The 18,155-nt window shown below is 47.1% G+C and overlaps 1 protein-coding gene across 1 annotated transcript; it reads left to right on the top strand.

Moving 5' to 3' along the window:
- The first annotated feature begins 248 nt into the window (after positions 1-248).
- On the top strand, positions 249-16,724 carry LOC137149444 (IgGFc-binding protein-like). The gene is made up of 8 exons (XM_067542960.1): positions 249-458; positions 3,330-3,894; positions 6,428-7,026; positions 7,353-7,917; positions 8,600-9,198; positions 14,012-14,576; positions 15,007-15,206; positions 16,596-16,724. The coding sequence occupies exons 1-8, from the start codon at positions 249-251 to the stop codon at positions 16,722-16,724; spliced, it is 3,432 nt and encodes a 1,143-aa protein (XP_067399061.1).
- Positions 16,725-18,155: the final 1,431 nt, after the last annotated feature.

Below are 18,155 nucleotides of genomic sequence, written 5' to 3'. Positions count from 1 at the left end.
GTACCCTCCTACCCTAGCCCCTCCCCTACTGCCACCTGATGCCCTCCTGCCCGAGCCCCTCCCTTATTTCCCCCTAGCGCCCCAGCCCCTCCCTTACTGCCCCCTAGTGCCCCAGCTCTGTCCCCAGACAGGATTTAGTCCCACTCCGCCCCTCTCTGGTTGGGGTTGGGGCAGGAGGCAGAAGCAGGCAGACGCTTCCCCACCCTCCCTGCCTGCACTGGTTAACGGTGAAATTACTCCACGTGGTCATGGCCGCTCTGCTCCTGCAAAGGGCGGCGCAGGGGCAGTCATCGCGGACGGGCCCGTTCACCCCAGGCTGCTGCGGTGTGGCCGAGGTTCCAGACTGGGAAAGCTGGTCCCAACTTCCTGGCCGGGCCCTGGGGGCTCTGCTAGCTGCTTCTCCTGCCCTCAGGCTGTGTGGGGAAGGGCTGGTCGCTGGCCATACTCTGGACAGCTGGGTACCCCCTGGGAAGATACTGACAGAGGGGTCATGAAGTCACAGGCTTCTGTGCTAGGTCCCAGCTTTTAAACAGTCCCTTGGAGGAGCCCCTTCACGTGTGCCGGCCCCACAGGGGGTCCCAGGCTTCTTTAAGGGCAGGCCGTCTGGCCTCTGAGACCCAGCCTCCGGGCTCCAGCCCTCCTGCATCACACCGTGAGCTCTGCCCAGCGAGGCCAGCTGAGGCAGACGCCCAGTTAGAAACTTTTACCCTCTTTGCAGGGTGACCAGATGTCCCGTTCTGTCCGGGACAATCCCTTTTTTAAGCCCGGTCCTGGCCAGCCCAACCTTTGTCCCATTTGCCTGATCAGTTGGCAAGAGAAAATGGGACAAATGCCCAGATTTGCTGAACAAGTAGGGTGTGCTTCTAGCAGGGCATGGGGGAATGTGGGGGGGAGTGAGTGGTGACACCAGCCCCCACACAGGAGGGAGGGCTTGGGCGAGCGACGCAGGCTGGGCTAGCCCCACGTGGGCGAGCGGCTCAGGTTGGCCAGGCTTTGGATGGGTGGCAGGAGGGAGCCTCAGGCTGGGAGGCTTGGACCAGCCCCACAGGGTGTCCCATTTTCCCTTGGGAAAATATGGTCACCCTCTCACGACCAATGCTCCTCAATGCCCAGTGCTCACAGCGACACCAGGCAGCCCTTTCACACCAGCGCCGGGTTGATTAGTCAGCTGGAGCCCAGCACTGGGAACTCCTCAGCTTAGCATGGAGAAGCAGAGTTCAGACTGGCCAACCGCGGGGCTGCTCCAGAATCCATTTGGCTTGGGCTCCCTCTTTCTGTCTCATTGTCTGTCAGTCCCTGGTGTTTATACCGGCAATGGTGTCGGTTGTGTACTGGGCCGGTACTGGTATTGGCCATGGTGGTTATGCTGGGAATCTACTGGTGCTTATATTAGAAAATAGTGGGTTCCAAATTGGGAAGGAGGAATAGGGGGCCCAGTATCCATTTATACTAAAGGCCTCTTCTCTCCATGTAAATAGCCCTCTGTCTAGTATAGAACTGGTGTCAGAGCTGCATGCCTCAGCCCTGGCGGCGTAAGGGGATATGTTGGGGACCCTGGGGAACACAGCCTATGTTAGGGCAGTCCTGAGGCTGATGCAGCTTACAGGAACTGAGCTGGCCGTCAGCTTTCCCACAATTCAGAGAGGGTGTATATAAAACCTGCTTCCCCCTCGTCCTGCACCAAGCACAAGGACTGAGGAACCAAGAATCCGGGCTGGGATTTCCCATCCTTGGAGGATCCTGGTTGTTACACTGAGAGATTCCTGCCCCTTTCACTCCTAGCTGATCTCTTCCCTTTGTTTTCTCCATGTCTCACTCTCTCTTCCACTCATTCATTCGCTTTCCTCTGTGTAATGGGGCATGACTGGATGGAGACGCACAGCAGAGGTGGGAGTATAAACGTATGGTTTGCGTTAGGCTTCTTAATCTATAGCATATTGAACAGTTCAGGTGGGGATACTGTGGGTTATTAAAACATTGGCTTTGGTAACGGAATTGCCATTTGGTACTAGTTGCAATAATGCACTTTGGGTTATGTCTACACTGTAAACCAGGGTTGTGATTGCCAGCTGGAGGAGACATACCTGCTGTGGCTCTGATTGCTAGCATGCTAGAACTAGAGCATGAGCTGCAGTGGTGAGAGCAGCAGGAGAGGCCAGCCACCCTGAGTCCATACCCCTCCAAGACACTAGGCCAGGGGTTCTCAAACTCGGGGTCGTGACCCCTCAGGGGGCCATGAGGTTATTATGGGGGGGGTCGTGAGCTGTCAGCCCCCGCGCATGCCGGTAAGGGTGGTATGACATGGGGGGGGGGATAATCACTTTTGGGGGGGTTTGTCACAGCCTGAAATATTTTCAAAGGGGATCCCAGCAAAAAAAGTTCGAGAATCCCTGCATGAGGCACATACAGGGCAGCTGCACTGTGGTTTTAGTGCACAGCATGGCTGTGTCTCTTCAAGGTGGAAATCACACTCCCAGCGCAAAGTGCAGAGTGTGGGTAGAGTCTCTTTGGCAAAGAGATTATTCTCTCCCAATTGTTTCTTCGCTTCTGAGTTAAACAAAACAAGCAAACAAAACGAAGAGCTTGAAACAATCTCAATGACATGTTCTTCGCGATCAGTCTGATTTACTAGCACAGGGTCTCTGTTCTCCGATGTCATAATCCTGGTAGTTTTCCTGTTGGCCAGAGGGTCTTTCAGGAAAAAACAGGTAGTTATGGCCTGGATTTATAATGCAAATTAAAAAAAAATCCAGTCCTAAAAACAACCCTTTCAGATCTGTAGTTGCCCTAGATTCATACATTTTTCTGCCTAGAATGGTGATCCCTTCGTCTGACCTCTGAATTTCACCCACTGATTGCTTCATCAGTCCCATAACTCCTGGTTCAGATGAGCATATATTTTAAAAAGAGTCAGTAAAGACGGCTAGTGATGGAGCACCGCTAGGTCCGTTGTTCCAATAGTTAATTCCCCGCACTGTTTAAACAAATAAAATAGGCCTCTCATGTCTGGTCTGAATTTCTTTCTCTTCAGCTTCCAGCCACTGATTCTCATTCTTCCTTTTTGTCTGCTGGATTAAAGAGCCCTCTTCTCTGAGCAATCTGCTTCCCATCCCATGTCGATACTTACAGATCATCAGGAGCGGTCGTGAGGAGAAATAAGGTCGTAAGCGTGGTCCTCAGGGGTTGTAAATGAGTGTAGTTCAGCTGAAGGCAATAGAACTGTGCTGATTTGCACTAGGTGAGGATCTGGCCCAATGCCTCTGGAGTGCTTTAAAATGAAGGTCGCTGGAGAAGTGCTCAGTGTTTTATTCTTATCAATCCCCTGCTAGGTGAATGGGATAAAGTCTCTCCTCCCGGTCGCTCTTCTCAACGGGAAGATCCGAGCACACCAGAACGGCTTCTCCGTGAAAGTTGCAACTGATTTTGGGGTGGAGATTTCCTATGATGGGATTCAACATGTGGAGGTCTCCGTGCCCTCGACTTACCATAACTTCACCTGTGGCCTGTGTGGGACACTGACTCGTGACCCCTCCGATGACTTCAGGACTCCCAATGGCACGCGAGTCACGTCAGCTGCTCTCTTTGCCACGAGCTGGCAGGTGAAGGGTGACACGCGCAGGTGCACGGAGGACCAGGAGCTGCCTTCTTGTCCCACGGCAGAACAGGCGCAGTATTTCGGCCATGACTACTGCGGCATGATGAAAATGTCTCCGGGCCCCTTCGCAGCTTGTGCTCAGGCCCTGCTCCAGACAGGCGTGGTGGAAAACTGTATGTATGATCTCTGCGTCTCCAGGGGGAATCGGACTGTTCTGTGTGGGGTGCTGGGAGCTTACACAGAGAGCTGCCAGGCAGCCAACATCACCGTTGGACAGTGGAGAACAGATCGATTTTGTGGTGAGTAAAATCTCTGCAAATCTTTAGCTAAGCATCTTGCATTTCTGTAAAGGACCCCAGCTGTCCACCTCTCTTAAGCACTTATATGGCCTCCGGTACTGCAATATCTCATTGCCTCGCCATCTTCAATACATGTATTCCCACAGCACTTCTGTAAGGCAGGCCACTGCTATTCTATAGATGGGGACCTGAGCCACACAGACACTCAGGCCGTGTCTGCACTGTGCCATAGTGTGGACTCATGGGGTGTCAACGGAACTCCACCCAAGGCCACCCAGGAAATACCCCTTGGGCCTAGTTCTGATTTCATTTCCGCACTGGCTCCAGCGGAGTTACTTCTGATAAATGAAGCTGTGAGATTACTCCATCGCTCGGGATGGGAGGGCAGTTAAGAAATATGATTGTTAGTGGCATGATCGCTAACGATGTCATCTTTATTGGAGAGGAAGGCCGGACCTCTTGGGCCAGGCACTGAACCGGGGTCTGGGTTCAGTTTCCGCTGTGCCACGGGCTTCCCGCGTGACTTTGGTCAAGTCTGTGTGCCTCAGTTCTCCATTTGTAAAACAGGGGTGGTAGTCCTTTCCCCCCGTCTGTTGTCTGTTTCGATTGTAAACTCTGGTGCAGGGACTGTTTCTTACTATTTCTAGTATCTGTACAGGGCCTAACACAACAAGACCCTGATCTCAGCTCAGGTCTGTAGATGTTACTTTAATACAAATAGTAAATAATAATAATCATTATATTCTGAGAAATTCCTATTATTCCCAATAGAGTACAGTATGCCCAGCCAGTACTTAAGAGTGTAATTTTTTCTGCCTAATGATCTAGGGTAATTTCCTGAAACTATATAATTTATTTCATTATTTGTACTCCACTTGCTATCACATATAATAATTTAAATCTTATAGTAAATGTATATAGTTTTCAGTCAAACTTTATCCTAAAGTTAAATGTGCAAATGGCTTATAAAAAGTTAGAATACCTATCAGTCATGTATTTAAGCATGTTACAGACATGAGCAGTATGAGTTATAAATAGTTATAATTAAGACAGTGACAGTATTGTTTTATCCAGGAGATCAGAATAGATGATTTAATGGTCCCTTCTGGTCTTATAGCTATAAAACAAATAGATGGTTAGATAAAGCCTGTTTACCAATGGAATTCTTTGACAATCAGTTGATAACTTATTAAAACATCGATAAATCATTGATTAACTATTTATAAATGGAACCTTAATATAAAGTGTGAGCTATTATTTCCTGATTTTAAACAAATAGATAAGTACATATGGGCTATGTATTTTAATTATGATCTGTACAATGCTGCCAGTTAAGAATACGATGCTATATTATTTCCACAAGCCCAGATCTGCCGGTGGGGTGAATTGGTATAGACGGAGCCCCTAGATTTAGCATTCATACAAAACTTACCGCGGAGGTTTCTTGTCCTGTTCCACCCCAGGCTGATACTTACCAGGACCTGCTGGAGGTGATAATACCTTATCCAGAGAAGGGCTGGAGATGGTTTAGGACAGGAGATCAGACAGCAGAATACTTTGTGGGGAGAATGGTTGAGCCCGGAAGGGAATGCTGCGGTCTCAGAGATGGGGACATGGTTTTTCTGTCAGAGAGGGATGCCAAAGCTTGGGGGTAAAGGTAGGAATGGAAGAGAATCAGGGAATCAGTGACCTGCAGGGGGGAGATGGGTAACGCTGGGGCAGCAGAGAGGGCATCATGCTGTATAGCCACCTGCCGCTGAACCAGGCATGGACAGAAGTGACCAAAGAACTTGGGGTCAAACCCCAAATATGAGTAGCCCTGTGCCGGGTGGGCAATACTAACCTCTCACAGATACATGAGGGATCTGTCTTTTTTTTACACTTGGGCAACACCTGGATAGCTTGTCATGCCAGTTATGCCAAGTTGAATTGAATGGTATGGACGTGTGAGGTTCTCGGTGGGAGATAGGGACTGCCTGGGAGACAACATTACCCTCTGTGAGGGTGAGGAGGAGCAGAAAAAGGTCTGATTCAAAGGAAAGGTGTTGAATGGGTTGGAGAACAGGACATGGGGGTGAAGGGTAAATTCCTGAGCTAACTTTCGGACAAAGGGGGATGTTATATCCTCGGGTCAGAAAAGGGAATCCAGGGAGTATGTCTGAGGATGGCAGTGATGTGTGAAATCCAGGTAATGTGTTGCTCCTGCACGGTACAGAACAGACATTATAGTCCCTGGCAATGAATGCAGAGGGAACTTTATTTAGGCAGTTGGGTAACCTGAGAGCCAGAATCTCTTCCAGAAGCTAGCTCCCAGACTGACTAATGCAAACTGTGGCACTTCCTATCAGTAAATAGCGTCTCCTTCTTCCCTCCCCTGGGCTAGGCACCCGAAGACTAGATTGCTGTCTGCGTTTGAGCTAATAGCCCAACCCTTCAACTGACTTCAGTGGGAGTTGCAGATATTCGATCGTTGGCTCGTTTACATGAGTCCAGGCGCTAACAATTTTCTCTCTCTCTCTTCCTTTTATTCCAGGGATCACTTGTCCAGAGAACAGCCATTACGAATCCTGTGCCAATGCCTGTCCTGCCAGCTGCGTGGATTCCACTGCCCCCTTGTACTGCACCCAGCCTTGCAGAGAGAGCTGTGTTTGCAACGAAGGCTACATTCTCAGCGGAGCCGTCTGTGTGTCCCTGAGCCACTGCGGCTGCATGTTGAATGGTCAGTATCACCAGCTGGGAGAGGAGGTGATCCTGACAGAGGCCTGCAGCAGGAAATGCAGCTGCCAGCAGCCTGCCCAGCCCATGCAGTGCCAGGATCATGCCTGCGGGGCTCTGGAGACATGCAGCGTTGTGGATGGCATCCGAGGCTGTTACCCTGTGAACTATGGCACCTTCTGGGTATTCGGCCACCCCCACTACACCACGTTCGATGGAGTCATGTTTGATTACCAAGGAGCCTGCAAATACACCTTGAGCAAGTACTGTGGGCCCCCGGGGAACCTCCCCGACTTCACCATCAAAGTGGAGAATGTGCACAGGGGCTCTACTGCAGTGTCCTGGACGCACCTGGTAGAGCTGGATGTCTACGGGGAGCGTATCGCTATAGCAGCAGGGCAGTATGGCCAGGTGCAGGTGAGAGCATTTCTCTTCTCGTACATTTTGCTTTTTTTCCCAGTAAGTGGCTAGTCAAGAGCCACAAGGCCCCTCGAAATCACAGTGGATGCAACTCTCCTGTAGGGGTGCTACACCAGACAAGCACAAGCTGGAATGCTGTATACCCTGGCGTCTCCTTCTCCAACCATGGGCATGCCCTGCCCTGCCCCTGAGGTGGGGGAAGACAGCAAAAAGATTCCTGCATGCCAGCTATGGAATCCCCATCATAGGGGGAATCCTGGTTTTTCCATGTCAGACAAGCAGCCCATTCTTAAAGGTGTGTTCATGTCTTGCTTTCCCTCTAGGTGAATGGATCCCTGGTCAATCTTCCCCTGGTCCTGGCATCAGGTAAACTCTACGCCTATTTCAGTGGCTCGTCTGCTGTGGTCCAGACGGATTTCGGCCTCTCTGTGTCCTATGACTGGTCCTACTCTGTGTCGGTTTCCATTTCTGAGGCCTATTCTGGGTTCCTCTGTGGACTCGCTGGAGACTTCAATGGGAACCGGAGCGATGATTTCCGGACCCCCAACGGTTCTGTGGTTGCTGACGCCGTCACCTTTGGCAACAGCTGGAAGGATGCCAAATCCCCTTTTCACTGCACGGCCGTTGGGCTCCCAGCTCAATGTAACAAAGCAGAACTAGCCCAGTACAGATCTCAGAGCTACTGCGGGGTCATTGCAGACACTACTGGGCCTTTTAAAGAGTGTAACAAGCCTGCTGCTGCTCAGGTCCACATGGAGAGCTGCGTGAGGGATTTGTGCTCAACTCAGGGCAGCCACGAGATCCTGTGTCAAGTCCTTCGCAGTTATGCCCGGCAGTGCCAAAGTCGCGGCATTGCCATTGAGTCATGGAGACAGCGGGCTGCCTGCGGTAAGCAGATGAGTCCAAAGATGTGTGCGTTAGTGAGCCTTTCTCCTTTATTGAACATCTCAGACATTGGACTGGGCCACATTGGGCAGGGCAGGCTTTTCCTGTTCCTACATATTGATATCTTCCCTTTTAAAGATCAGTATAAAATGCTTTCGTTGATGAAGACAAACCGATAATTTATTTCTTCCCTCCCCACTTTATGTATTCAGAAAAAACTAGCTTTCCTGACACAGTGTGGACTCCTATTTTTCCTGCTTTCAGATGTCCCGTCTCCCCATGTGTCTGACAAAGCAATGAGCCAGCCCTAAAATGCTGATAAAGAAAACCCAGGAGCCATTATTTTCTCAGTGGAGCTCCCACATCAGAGCCAGTTTGAAATGAACAAAAGACGAATCGGCAGGAGAACAGTGTTTATCTTAGCTGCGGTCGGGTAGAATCTTGACAAGTGCCTGTATGATTTAAGAGCACAAATCCCATTGACTTGGAATTCATGCTCCTAAATCACTCAGGATTATTACGGTGCTCCTAAGTCCCTTCACACAACTATTCATCATGGTCTCCACTTTTCATGCTCTATTTTATTATCTCCATTTTCATTCCTTCTCTTAGGTTTACCGTCTGGGGGGATTCCCTGCAGCGTTCCTTCTGTATTTCTAACCACGTTTCTCCGTGTCCCTTTCAGAGTTAACCTGCCCCCCCAACAGCCACTATGAGCTCTGTGGACCTTCCTGCCCGGCCTCCTGCGCCCACCCAGCGGTGCCCTCTCGCTGCCGGGCTGCGTGTGAAGAAGGGTGCCGGTGTGACCCTGGCTTTGTGTTGAGTGGCACCGGCTGTGTGCTTCAGGAGCAATGCGGCTGCACCCACAATGGCAGATACCACCTGGCAGGGGAGAGCTTCTGGGAAGGAGAAAATTGCCAGAGCTCGTGTAGATGTGACGGCTCCTCCCACGCTGTCAAGTGCTCCAGCTCCGCCTGCGCGCCCGGGGAATTCTGTGGCACTCGGAAGGGGGTTTATGGGTGCCATGAGCAAACCAACGGCATCTGCTGGGCTTCTGGACTGCCCCATTACACCACGTTTGATGGGAAGCGATACAATTCTCAAAGCACCTGCAGATATGTCTTTGCTGAACTGTGTGGAGCATCGGAGTCCTCATCCTACTTTAGAGTGGAAGTGAAGAACGGAAACTTTCCCCAGATTCCTGTGGCTGTGACATCGGAGGTGTTTGTCCTTGTGAACAGGACTGAGATCCATCTGCAGAGAGGGCACCACGGGGCAGTCAAGGTAATTTCCTGGCAAGGTACTGAATCAAAGAACTTAAATTGGAAAAAAAAATAATTGACCAGATTGTTTCTGTCTTCCCCAATATACCAGTCACTGCTATTTTTGCTCTACACTAGTCCAGTTTAAAGGCAATTTATAACTAAAATCCTGTATTAGGTGGACAGTATGGGTTTAATGTCTAGCAGCAAATCAGATTATAGTCAGGTTTTTCCCTAAATTCCTCACCCATGTTCACATTTGCACACCACAGATTTGATGTGCACATTAATCATAACATTATAGAATCTTAGGATTTGAGGGGACCTCAGAAGGTCGTCTAGTCCAGTCCCCTGCACTCACGGCAGGACTAAATTTTATCTACACCATTCCTGACAGGTGTTTATCTAATCTGCTCTGAAAAATCCCCAGTGGTGGAGAGTTCACAACCCTCCCTAGGCAATTTATTCCAGTGATTAACCATGCTAACAGTTAGAAACCTTTTCCTAAATCCAAGCTAAACTGCCCTTCCTGCAATTTAAGCCCATTACTTTTTGTCCTATCCTCAGAGGTTAACAACAGCAGTTTTTCACCCTCCTCCTTGTAACAGCCTTTTATGTACTTGAAAACTGTTATCACGTCCCCTCTCAGTCTTCTCTTCTCCAGACTAAACAACCCCAGTTTTTTCAATCTTCTCTCACAAGTCATGTTTTCTAGACTTTTAATCATTTTTTGTTGCTCTTCTCTGGACTTTCTGCAATTTGCCCACATCTTTCCTGAAATATGGCGCCCAGAACTGGACACAGTACTCCAGTTGAGGCCTAATCAGCGCGGAGCAGAGCAGAAGAATTACTTCTCATGTCTTGCATACAACACTCCTGCTGATACATCCCAGAATCATGTTTGCTTTTTTGCAGCAGTGTTACACTGCTGACTCATATTTAGCTTGTGATCCATTCTGACCTCCACATCCCTTTCTGCAGTATCCTTCCTAGGCAGTCATTGCCCAGTTTGTACGTGTGCAACTGATTGTTCCTTTCTAAGTGGAGTGCTTTGCATTTGTCCTTAGTGAATTTCATCCTGTTTACTTCAGATGATTTCTCCAGTTTGTCCAGATCATTTTGAATTTTAATCCTATCCTTCAAAGTATTTGCAACCCCTCCCAGCTTGGTATCGTCTGCAAACTTTATTAGTGTACTCTCTATGCCATTATCTAAATCACTGATGAAGATATTGAACAGAATCAGCCTCAGGACTGATCCCTCCAGGACCCCATTCTATATGCCCTTCCAGCCTGACTGTGAACCACTGATAATTACTCTCTGGGAATGATTTTCCAACCCGTTATGCACCCACCTTACAGTAGCTCCATCTAGGTTGTATTTCCCTAGTTTGTTTATGAGAAGGTCATACGAGACAGTATCAAAAGCCTTTCTAAAGTCAAGATATACCATATCTACCATTTCCCTCCATCTCCAAGGCTTGTTACCCTGCCAAAGAAAGCTATTAGGTTGGTTTGTCACGATTTGTTCTTGACAAATCCATGCTGACTGTTACTTATCGCCTTATTATCTTCTAGGTGTTTGAAAATTGATTGCTGAATTATTTGCTCCGTTATTTTTCTAGGTACTGAAGATAAGCTCACTGATTTGTAATTCCCCGGGTTGTCCTTATTCCCCTTTTTATAGGTTGGCACTATATTTGCCATTTTCCGGTCCTCTGGAGTCTCTCCCTTCTTCCATGTGTTTAGAAGATAAACGGCTATATAATGGCTAAATAAATAAAAAAAAGAAAAGGGATAAATAGATATAATGGCTCGCATATCTCCTCAGTCAGCTACTTGAGTATTCTAGGATGCATTTCATCAGTGGTGAAAATACTGGTGACTTGAAGATATCTAACTTGTCTAAGTAATTTTTAACTTGTTCTTTCCCCAGTTTAGCCTCAAATCCTACTTTATTTTCCCTGGCATTCACTATGTTAGGCATCCATGCTACTAATCTTTTGGTGAAAACTGAAACAAAAAGGTCATTTAGCATTTCTGCCATTTCCACATTTTCTGTTATTGTTTTTCCCCCCTCCTTGAGTAATGGGACTGCCCTGTCCTTGGTCTTCAGCTTGCTTCTAATTTATTTGTAGATTGTTTTCTTGTTACCCTTTATGTCTCTAGCTAGTTTAATCTTGTTTTGTGCCTTGGCCTTTCTAATTTTATCCCTACACACTTGTGTTATTTGTTTATAGTCATCCTTTGTCATTTGACCGAGCTTCCACTTTTCGTAGGACTCAAAAAAGAGTTTCAGATCATTGAAGATCTGGCTAAGCGAGGATGGTCTCTCGCCATCCTTCCTATCTTTCCTACGCAGTGCGATAGTTTGCACTTGTGCCCTTGATTGTCTCTTTGAAAAACTGCCAACTCTAGCAAATTGCTTTTCCCCTTAGACTTGCTTCCCATGGGACCTTGCTTACCAACTCCCTGAGTTTGCTAAAGTCTGCCATCTGAAAATCCATTAACTTTATTGTGTTGTTTTCCCTCCTACCATTCCTTAGAGCCAGGAATTCTTCATGATCATTTCATGATCACTTTCACCGAAGCTGCCTTCCACCATCAAACTCTCAACCAGTTCCTCCCTGTTTGTCAAAATCAAATCTAGAACAGCCTCTCCCGTGATACCTTTCTCCACCTTCTGAAATAAAAAATTGTTTCCAACACATTCCAAGAACTTGTTGGATAATCTGTGCCCTGTTGTATTATTTTTCCCAGCAGATGTTTGGGTAGTTGAAGTCCCCCATCACCACCAAGTCCTGTGCTATGGATGATTTTGTTGTTTTAAAAAAGCCTCATCCACCTCTTCTTCCTGGTCCGGTGGTCTGTAGTAGACCTCCTACTCTGACATTACTGTTGTTTTTTACCCCTTTTATTCTTACCCAGAGATTTTCAACTAGTCTGTCTCCTATTCCCATCTCAGCCTCAGTCCAGGTGTGTACATTGTAATAAATAAGGCAACACCCCCTTCCTTTTTCCTTGAATGTCCTTCTTGAACCAGCTGTAGTCCAGTCATCGTATTATCCCACCAAGTCTCTGTGATGACAATTATTTCATAGTTGTGTTTATTAATTAGCATTTTAAGTTCTTCCTGCTTATTCCCTTTCTACCGACTTCTCGCATTAGTATACAGACGTCTAAGATACTCATTTGGTTTCTCCCCTATGTTCTCTCTTATCCCTGCTGTAATGGCCCATGCTCCCTCCAGATTCCGACCCTTCTCCTAGATCTCCATGTTTTTGACTTATCTGGGGGCTCTCTCCTAGATCAGCCCTACTCCCTTGTTAATCGCAGAGGGGGAGGGGGATCACAAGGCTGATTGAGGCTGATCAAGGATGATCCAGGGCACAAAGGCTCAAACAGTCCCCAAATGCACAATCCCAACTGACCCTGTATTATAGTTTGGGCACATGGAGGAAGTGGAGTAAACTCAATCTGTTTCATAGAAATGTCAGGATGAATGGGACCTCAGAGGTCATCTAGTCTGTCCCCCTGCACTGAGGCAGGACCATGTATACCTAGGCTATACCTGACAGGTGTTTGTGTAACTTGTTCTTAATAACCTCCCCTGGGATTCCACAACCTCCCTAGATCACCTGTTCCAGAGCTTAACCATCCTTAGAAATAGAAATTTTTCCTAATATCTAATCTGAATTTCCCTTGCTGCAGACTAAGCCAATTGGTTTTTGTCCTACCCTCAATGGAGGAAAGGAAAACAATTGATGGCTGTCCTCTTTGAAGCAATATTTTACATATTTAAATACTGTAATCATGCCCCCCCTCAGACGTCTCTTCTCTAGATGAAACATGCCCAATTCCTGACACCTTTTCTCAGAGCTCATGTTCTCCAAACCAGTTTGTGATGACTGGCATGTGTGTGCACAGCTGTGCCGATCCCTGTTCCTGTTTGTTTCCTGGTTCCTGCTCAGTGTTCCAGTTTCTTTGTGTGTGTTGTACATAGTGTTGGGTGTGTGCATCTACTCAGCACGTGAAGCTACCTATCTGCCATTTGCACTGCTACGTCTTCTTCAGACTGTTGCTGACCTATCTGGTTCATGGTTATTACATGTTTGATTGACCACCTACCTGCGTGTCTTGCTCCAATCTCCATGTGTTTTGGGATTGCTATTCTGGGGTGCGTCAGAGTGTAACACCCTTACCATTTTTATTGCTCTCCTGTGGACTCTCTCCAATTTGTTCACATCTTTTTAAAATCTTTACCTCACCTTTTTAGCCTATTAGACACAACTAATCCTGCATCTTGGCAGGGAATTAGACTAGATGACCTTTGCGGTTCCTTCTAACGCTATGGTTCTATGATTCTATGAAGAGAAGGTTAAGAAGCGTCTCAATCAGGTCTGTTAGTAGGGAGAAGATATCTGAGTTTCTCTTTAAGCCAGCAGACAAAAGAATGAGAGGATTCAGTGGCTGAAAATTGAAGTTAGTATAATTCAGATTGAAGATGAGAGGAACCATTTTGGAAAGGAAGCATTGTCACAGTCAGAGCAATTAACCATGGGAACAGCTTCCCCAGAGGAGTGGTTTATTTGTTCTCGCTTGGACTATTCCTATGGAGATTCATATCTTTCTGAAGGACATGCTGTAGTTCAGCTATAAGATATTGGGCTCACTGGTGTCATCTGTGTCATAGAGAAGAAAAATTCCCTCCACTGCAAGAATTAATGAGTAAAGTTTTTTGGCCTGGGTCATGCAGAAGGTCATTCAAAATGTCCCTGTCTATGACTGTATAAATTTCCTGCACTAATCTCTCTGGTGCTGTTTTTCCTCAATCAGATTGATGGGGTGACTCTGAGTGTCCCGGTGCATTTGAAGAAAAAAGGAATAATCATTTATCAGGATGGGTTTCACACGGTAGTGCAAACCGACTCTGGTCTGAGTGTGAGCTACGACCTGGCCCACAGCCTTTTTGTCAGCCTCCCTCCTGAGTATCGAGGCCAGACCTGTGGGCTGTGTGTGAACATCAATGGAGCAGCTGAGGATGATTTTGTGATGCAGAACGTCTCCCGTGGGAAGGACGCCTTCCGCTTTGCTTTGGCCGGGAAGTCTGAGGATGTCCCTGGCTGTGACAACGGCTGCTCCGATTCCTGCCCTTTGTGTGAAGAGGAGGAAAGTCTGGTGCAGTCAAAGTCCCGGTGCTGGGTGATCCAAGACCCCGACGGGCCATTCTCCTCTTGCCACTCCCAGATTGACCCAGGTCCCTATTTGTCTGATTGCATCTTTGACCTGTGTGTGTCAGGAGGGGAGAGCAGTGCCCTGTGCGAGTCCATTCAGACATTTGCAGCCGCCTGCCAGAGAGCCAATGTCACCATCTCGCCATGGAGGACCAAGTCTTTCTGTGGTAAGGCATCACTGTTTAACTGTGCTATTGGACTCTGTGCTGTGGTGGTCTGGCTTTCCTTACGTGATGCTCTATATCAGGTTCCCTGAATATTTGTAGCAGGAGCTCAAATTCCGTTGCAATCCAGGCCCCGGGTAATATCTGCCAAAGGGATTTTAGATGTGTTAAAGGGAAAGTCTGAATGATCTTGTACAGAAGGAGAAGATCCACCAGTGCAAGGATGTCACTCTCATTCCAGAGGGAATTCAGACCCACCAAAGGAAAGGACCCCCAGGCTTCTATGTTAGGTTTTCTAGTCCCTCATTATCACTTTGAAGGGGAGTTGGAGGCTTATCAAAGCCAAAGTCCTCACTTGTAACAGTGGAAGTGTACAAAATGGTCATGCCAGAGACTGATACCACTCCAAACATCTGAACCATTCTTTTCACAGACCCTCGCTGTCCGGAAAACAGTCACTACAAGCTTTGTGAACGTCCTTGTCGGGACCTGTGCGGGGGCTCCTTTCTGGAAAATCGCTGCAGCTCTCTGTGCTCTGAAGGGTGTTTCTGTAACGATGGGTACCTGCGGAGTGGGGATCAGTGCGTCCTGCCAGGGCAGTGTGGCTGTGAGCATGACGGACGCTACTATGGGGTGAGTTTCCACTTGTCTCTCAGATCCGACAACTCAGGAAAGTGAAAAGACAGTATGAGAGAGAATCTGATTTGCTTTCGTCGAGGACTAAAGAATCTGTTTTGGTATTTTTTCTAGTGTATGTTCTCTGGAAAAGAACTGGAACCATCAGTCCATGAAAATATCGATCTTATCTATCTATATCAATCTTTGTTTGTTTTCTCTTCCATTTTAGAGCTCAGAATATCAATGATAGATATGTAGTACTGGGAGGGTCCATTAGACATTATAAGGGCCATCCCCCGCACGGTGGCAGGACCAAGTAGACCTTAGACTATCCCTGACAGGTGTTTGTCCAACCTATTCTTAGAGACCTCCAGTGATGGGGATTCCACAACCTCCATTGGAAGCTTGTTCCAGAACTTCAACTACTGTGTTCTCTACTCTCCATGTGAATCTCTGGTATTGGCCACTCTGAGACAGGATACTGGGCTAGGTGGACCATTGGTCTGAGACTGTGTGGCAGTTCTCATGGTCTCATATTCTTAACTTGCAGAAGGAGTCCTCCCACCTGGTGGATCCCCACAATAAAACCCTGGTGACAATGGGGTGGGCTTTCTCCAAGTTATCCCTGCCTTTACACTGGGCAACCTCAAAACTGTCACTGCAAGAGGCATGAACTGCCCCAGTCATTGCATCTGGGGCCCCGGAGGCTGGGTATGATGGACCAGCCTCCCATTCTCAAAAGCAATCCTGGATGGATCGTAGGTCAAGGAGTGTGTTCAGGGAGGAAGTAGGGCTGCGAGTGTTCCTAGAAAAGGATGAAGACCGAGGGGATTAATGGCTGCAGAATACGTGAATGTGACTGTTGTATTCAAGATTGGTCGCTAGGGAATTCAGGGTGGGTGAGGGAGCTGGGAGCAGGGAGGGGGCTGGATTGGAGCTGGCACCTGCTAGAGGTTGTGACAGATCACAGAAATGTAGGGCCGCAGGGGACCTCGAGAGATCATCAACTCCAGCTCCTGTGCTGAGGCAGGACCAAGTAAGCCTAGACCAGCCATCACAGGTGTTTGTCCCCCTTATTCTTAAAAACCTCCAATGATGGGGATTTCACAACTTCCCTTGGAAGCCTATTCCTGTGCTTAACTACCCTTATAGTTCCATCGTTTCCCCTAATATCTAACCTTAATCTCCCTTGCTACCGATTAAGCCTATTACTTCTCTCCTACCTTCAGTGGACATGGAGCATAATTTATCACAGCCCTTAACATATTTGAAGACTCTTATCAGGCTCCCACTCAGGCTTCTCTTCTTATGACTAAACACACCTAGTTTTTTTAACCTTTCCTCATAGGTCAGGTTTTCTAAACCCTTTGTAATTTTTGTTGCTCTCTTCTCTACTCTCTCCAGTTTGTCCACATCTTTCCTAAAGTGTGGTGCCCAGAATTGGACCCAGTTCTGCAGCTGAGGCCTCACCAGTGTCTCACCCAGGAGAATGGGACCGTTACCTCCTGTGTCTTACATACAACACTCCTGTGAATCCACCCCACAATGATAGTAGCCTTTTTTGCAGCTGCACCACATTGTTGACCCATATTCAGTTTGTGATCCACTATAACCCTAAGATCTTCTTCAGCAGTTCTGCTACCTAGCCAGTTATTTTCCATGTTATAATTGTGCATCTGATTTTTCTTTCCTAAATGATGTACTTTGCACTTGTTTTTATAGAATTTCATCCTGTTGAATTGAGACCAATTCTCCAATTTTTCAAAGTAATTTTGAATTCTAATCCTGTCATCCAAAGTGCTTGTAACCTCACCCACTTTAGTGTCATGTGCACATTTGATAAGCATACTCTTCGCTTCCCCCTCTGGGACCCCATTAGGAACACCCTCCCAGTTCGACAGTGAGTCATTGATAACCACTCTTTGAGTATGGTCTACCAACGAATTGTGCACCCGCCAATAGAAATTTCATCTAACTCATGTTTCCCTAGTTTGCTTATGAGAATGTCACATGGGACTGTGTCAAAAGCCCTATTAAAATCAAGATATATCATGTCTACTGCTTCCCCCCATCCAGGGTTATTAGGACAGTAACACTATCAAAGAAGGAAATTAGGTTGGTTTGGCATGAATTTTTTCTTTACAGATCCATGCTAGCTATTTCTTATAACCCTATTATCCTCTAGGTACTTAAAAATTGATTGTTTAATAATTTGTTCCAGTATCTTTCCAGATATTGAAATTAGGCGGAGTGGTCTATACTGCTTCGGGTCCTTTTTGTTCCTTTTTAAAAAATAGATACTATGCCCTTCTCCAGTCCTCTGCGATCTCACTAGTCCTCTATAAGTTCTTAAAGATAATTGCTAAAGATTCCAAGATGGCTTCAGCTGGTTCCTTAAGTACCTTAGGATGAATTTCATCAGGCCCTGCTGACTTGAATACATCTAACTTAGCTAAATATTCTTTAAACTGTTCTTCCCTATTTTGGCTTGTGTTCCTTCCCCCTTATTAATTGTATTGAGTCACCATTAACTTTTTAGTGAAGACTGAAGCAAAATAGGCATTAAACACCTCAGCCTTCTTGATGTCATGAGTTACCAACTCTCCTTCCCCACTAAGTAAAGGACCTACACTTCCCTTCATCTTTCTTTTGTTTCTAATGTATTTCAGGAACCTCTTTTTATTGCCTTTTATGTCTCTTGCTAGGGGTAACTCATTTTGTTCCTTAGGGCATGGCTACACTACAAAATTAAGTCAACCTAACTTAGGTTGGCAAACCGCCGCCACAGTAATTACATCGCTTGTGCGTGTCTACACTTTGCGTCTTGTGTCAGCTGTGCATATCCTCGCAAGAAGTACTTGCATCGATTGAACTGTCAGCATGGGGCATTGTGGGATGGCTTCTGGAAACCAGCCACACTCAATGTAAGCAACGCAGTGTATACACTCACACTGTGTCGAGCTA

Source organism: Emydura macquarii, unplaced genomic scaffold (genome assembly GCF_026122565.2).
Source record: "Emydura macquarii macquarii isolate MOO-44397 ecotype Brisbane River unplaced genomic scaffold, CSIRO-AGI_Emac_v2 contig_746, whole genome shotgun sequence".
Classification (NCBI taxonomy): domain Eukaryota; kingdom Metazoa; phylum Chordata; order Testudines; family Chelidae; genus Emydura; species Emydura macquarii.
Note: the sequence above shows the minus strand (reverse complement) of the source record. Positions and strands in the feature narration are given on the sequence as shown.

What these genes read in the sequence shown, in the direction of transcription:
- LOC137149444 (XM_067542960.1), top strand. Translation starts at nt 249, where the DNA reads ATGGCCGCTCTGCTCCTGCAAAGGGCGGCGCAGGGGCAGTCATCGCGG. An exon ending in GAGAACAGATCGATTTTGTG is followed by an intron (nt 3,895 to 6,427) that starts GTGAGTAAAATC and finishes CTTTTATTCCAG; the next exon opens with GGATCACTTGTCCAGAGAAC. An exon ending in GGCACCACGGGGCAGTCAAG is followed by an intron (nt 9,199 to 14,011) that starts GTAATTTCCTGG and finishes TTCCTCAATCAG; the next exon opens with ATTGATGGGGTGACTCTGAG.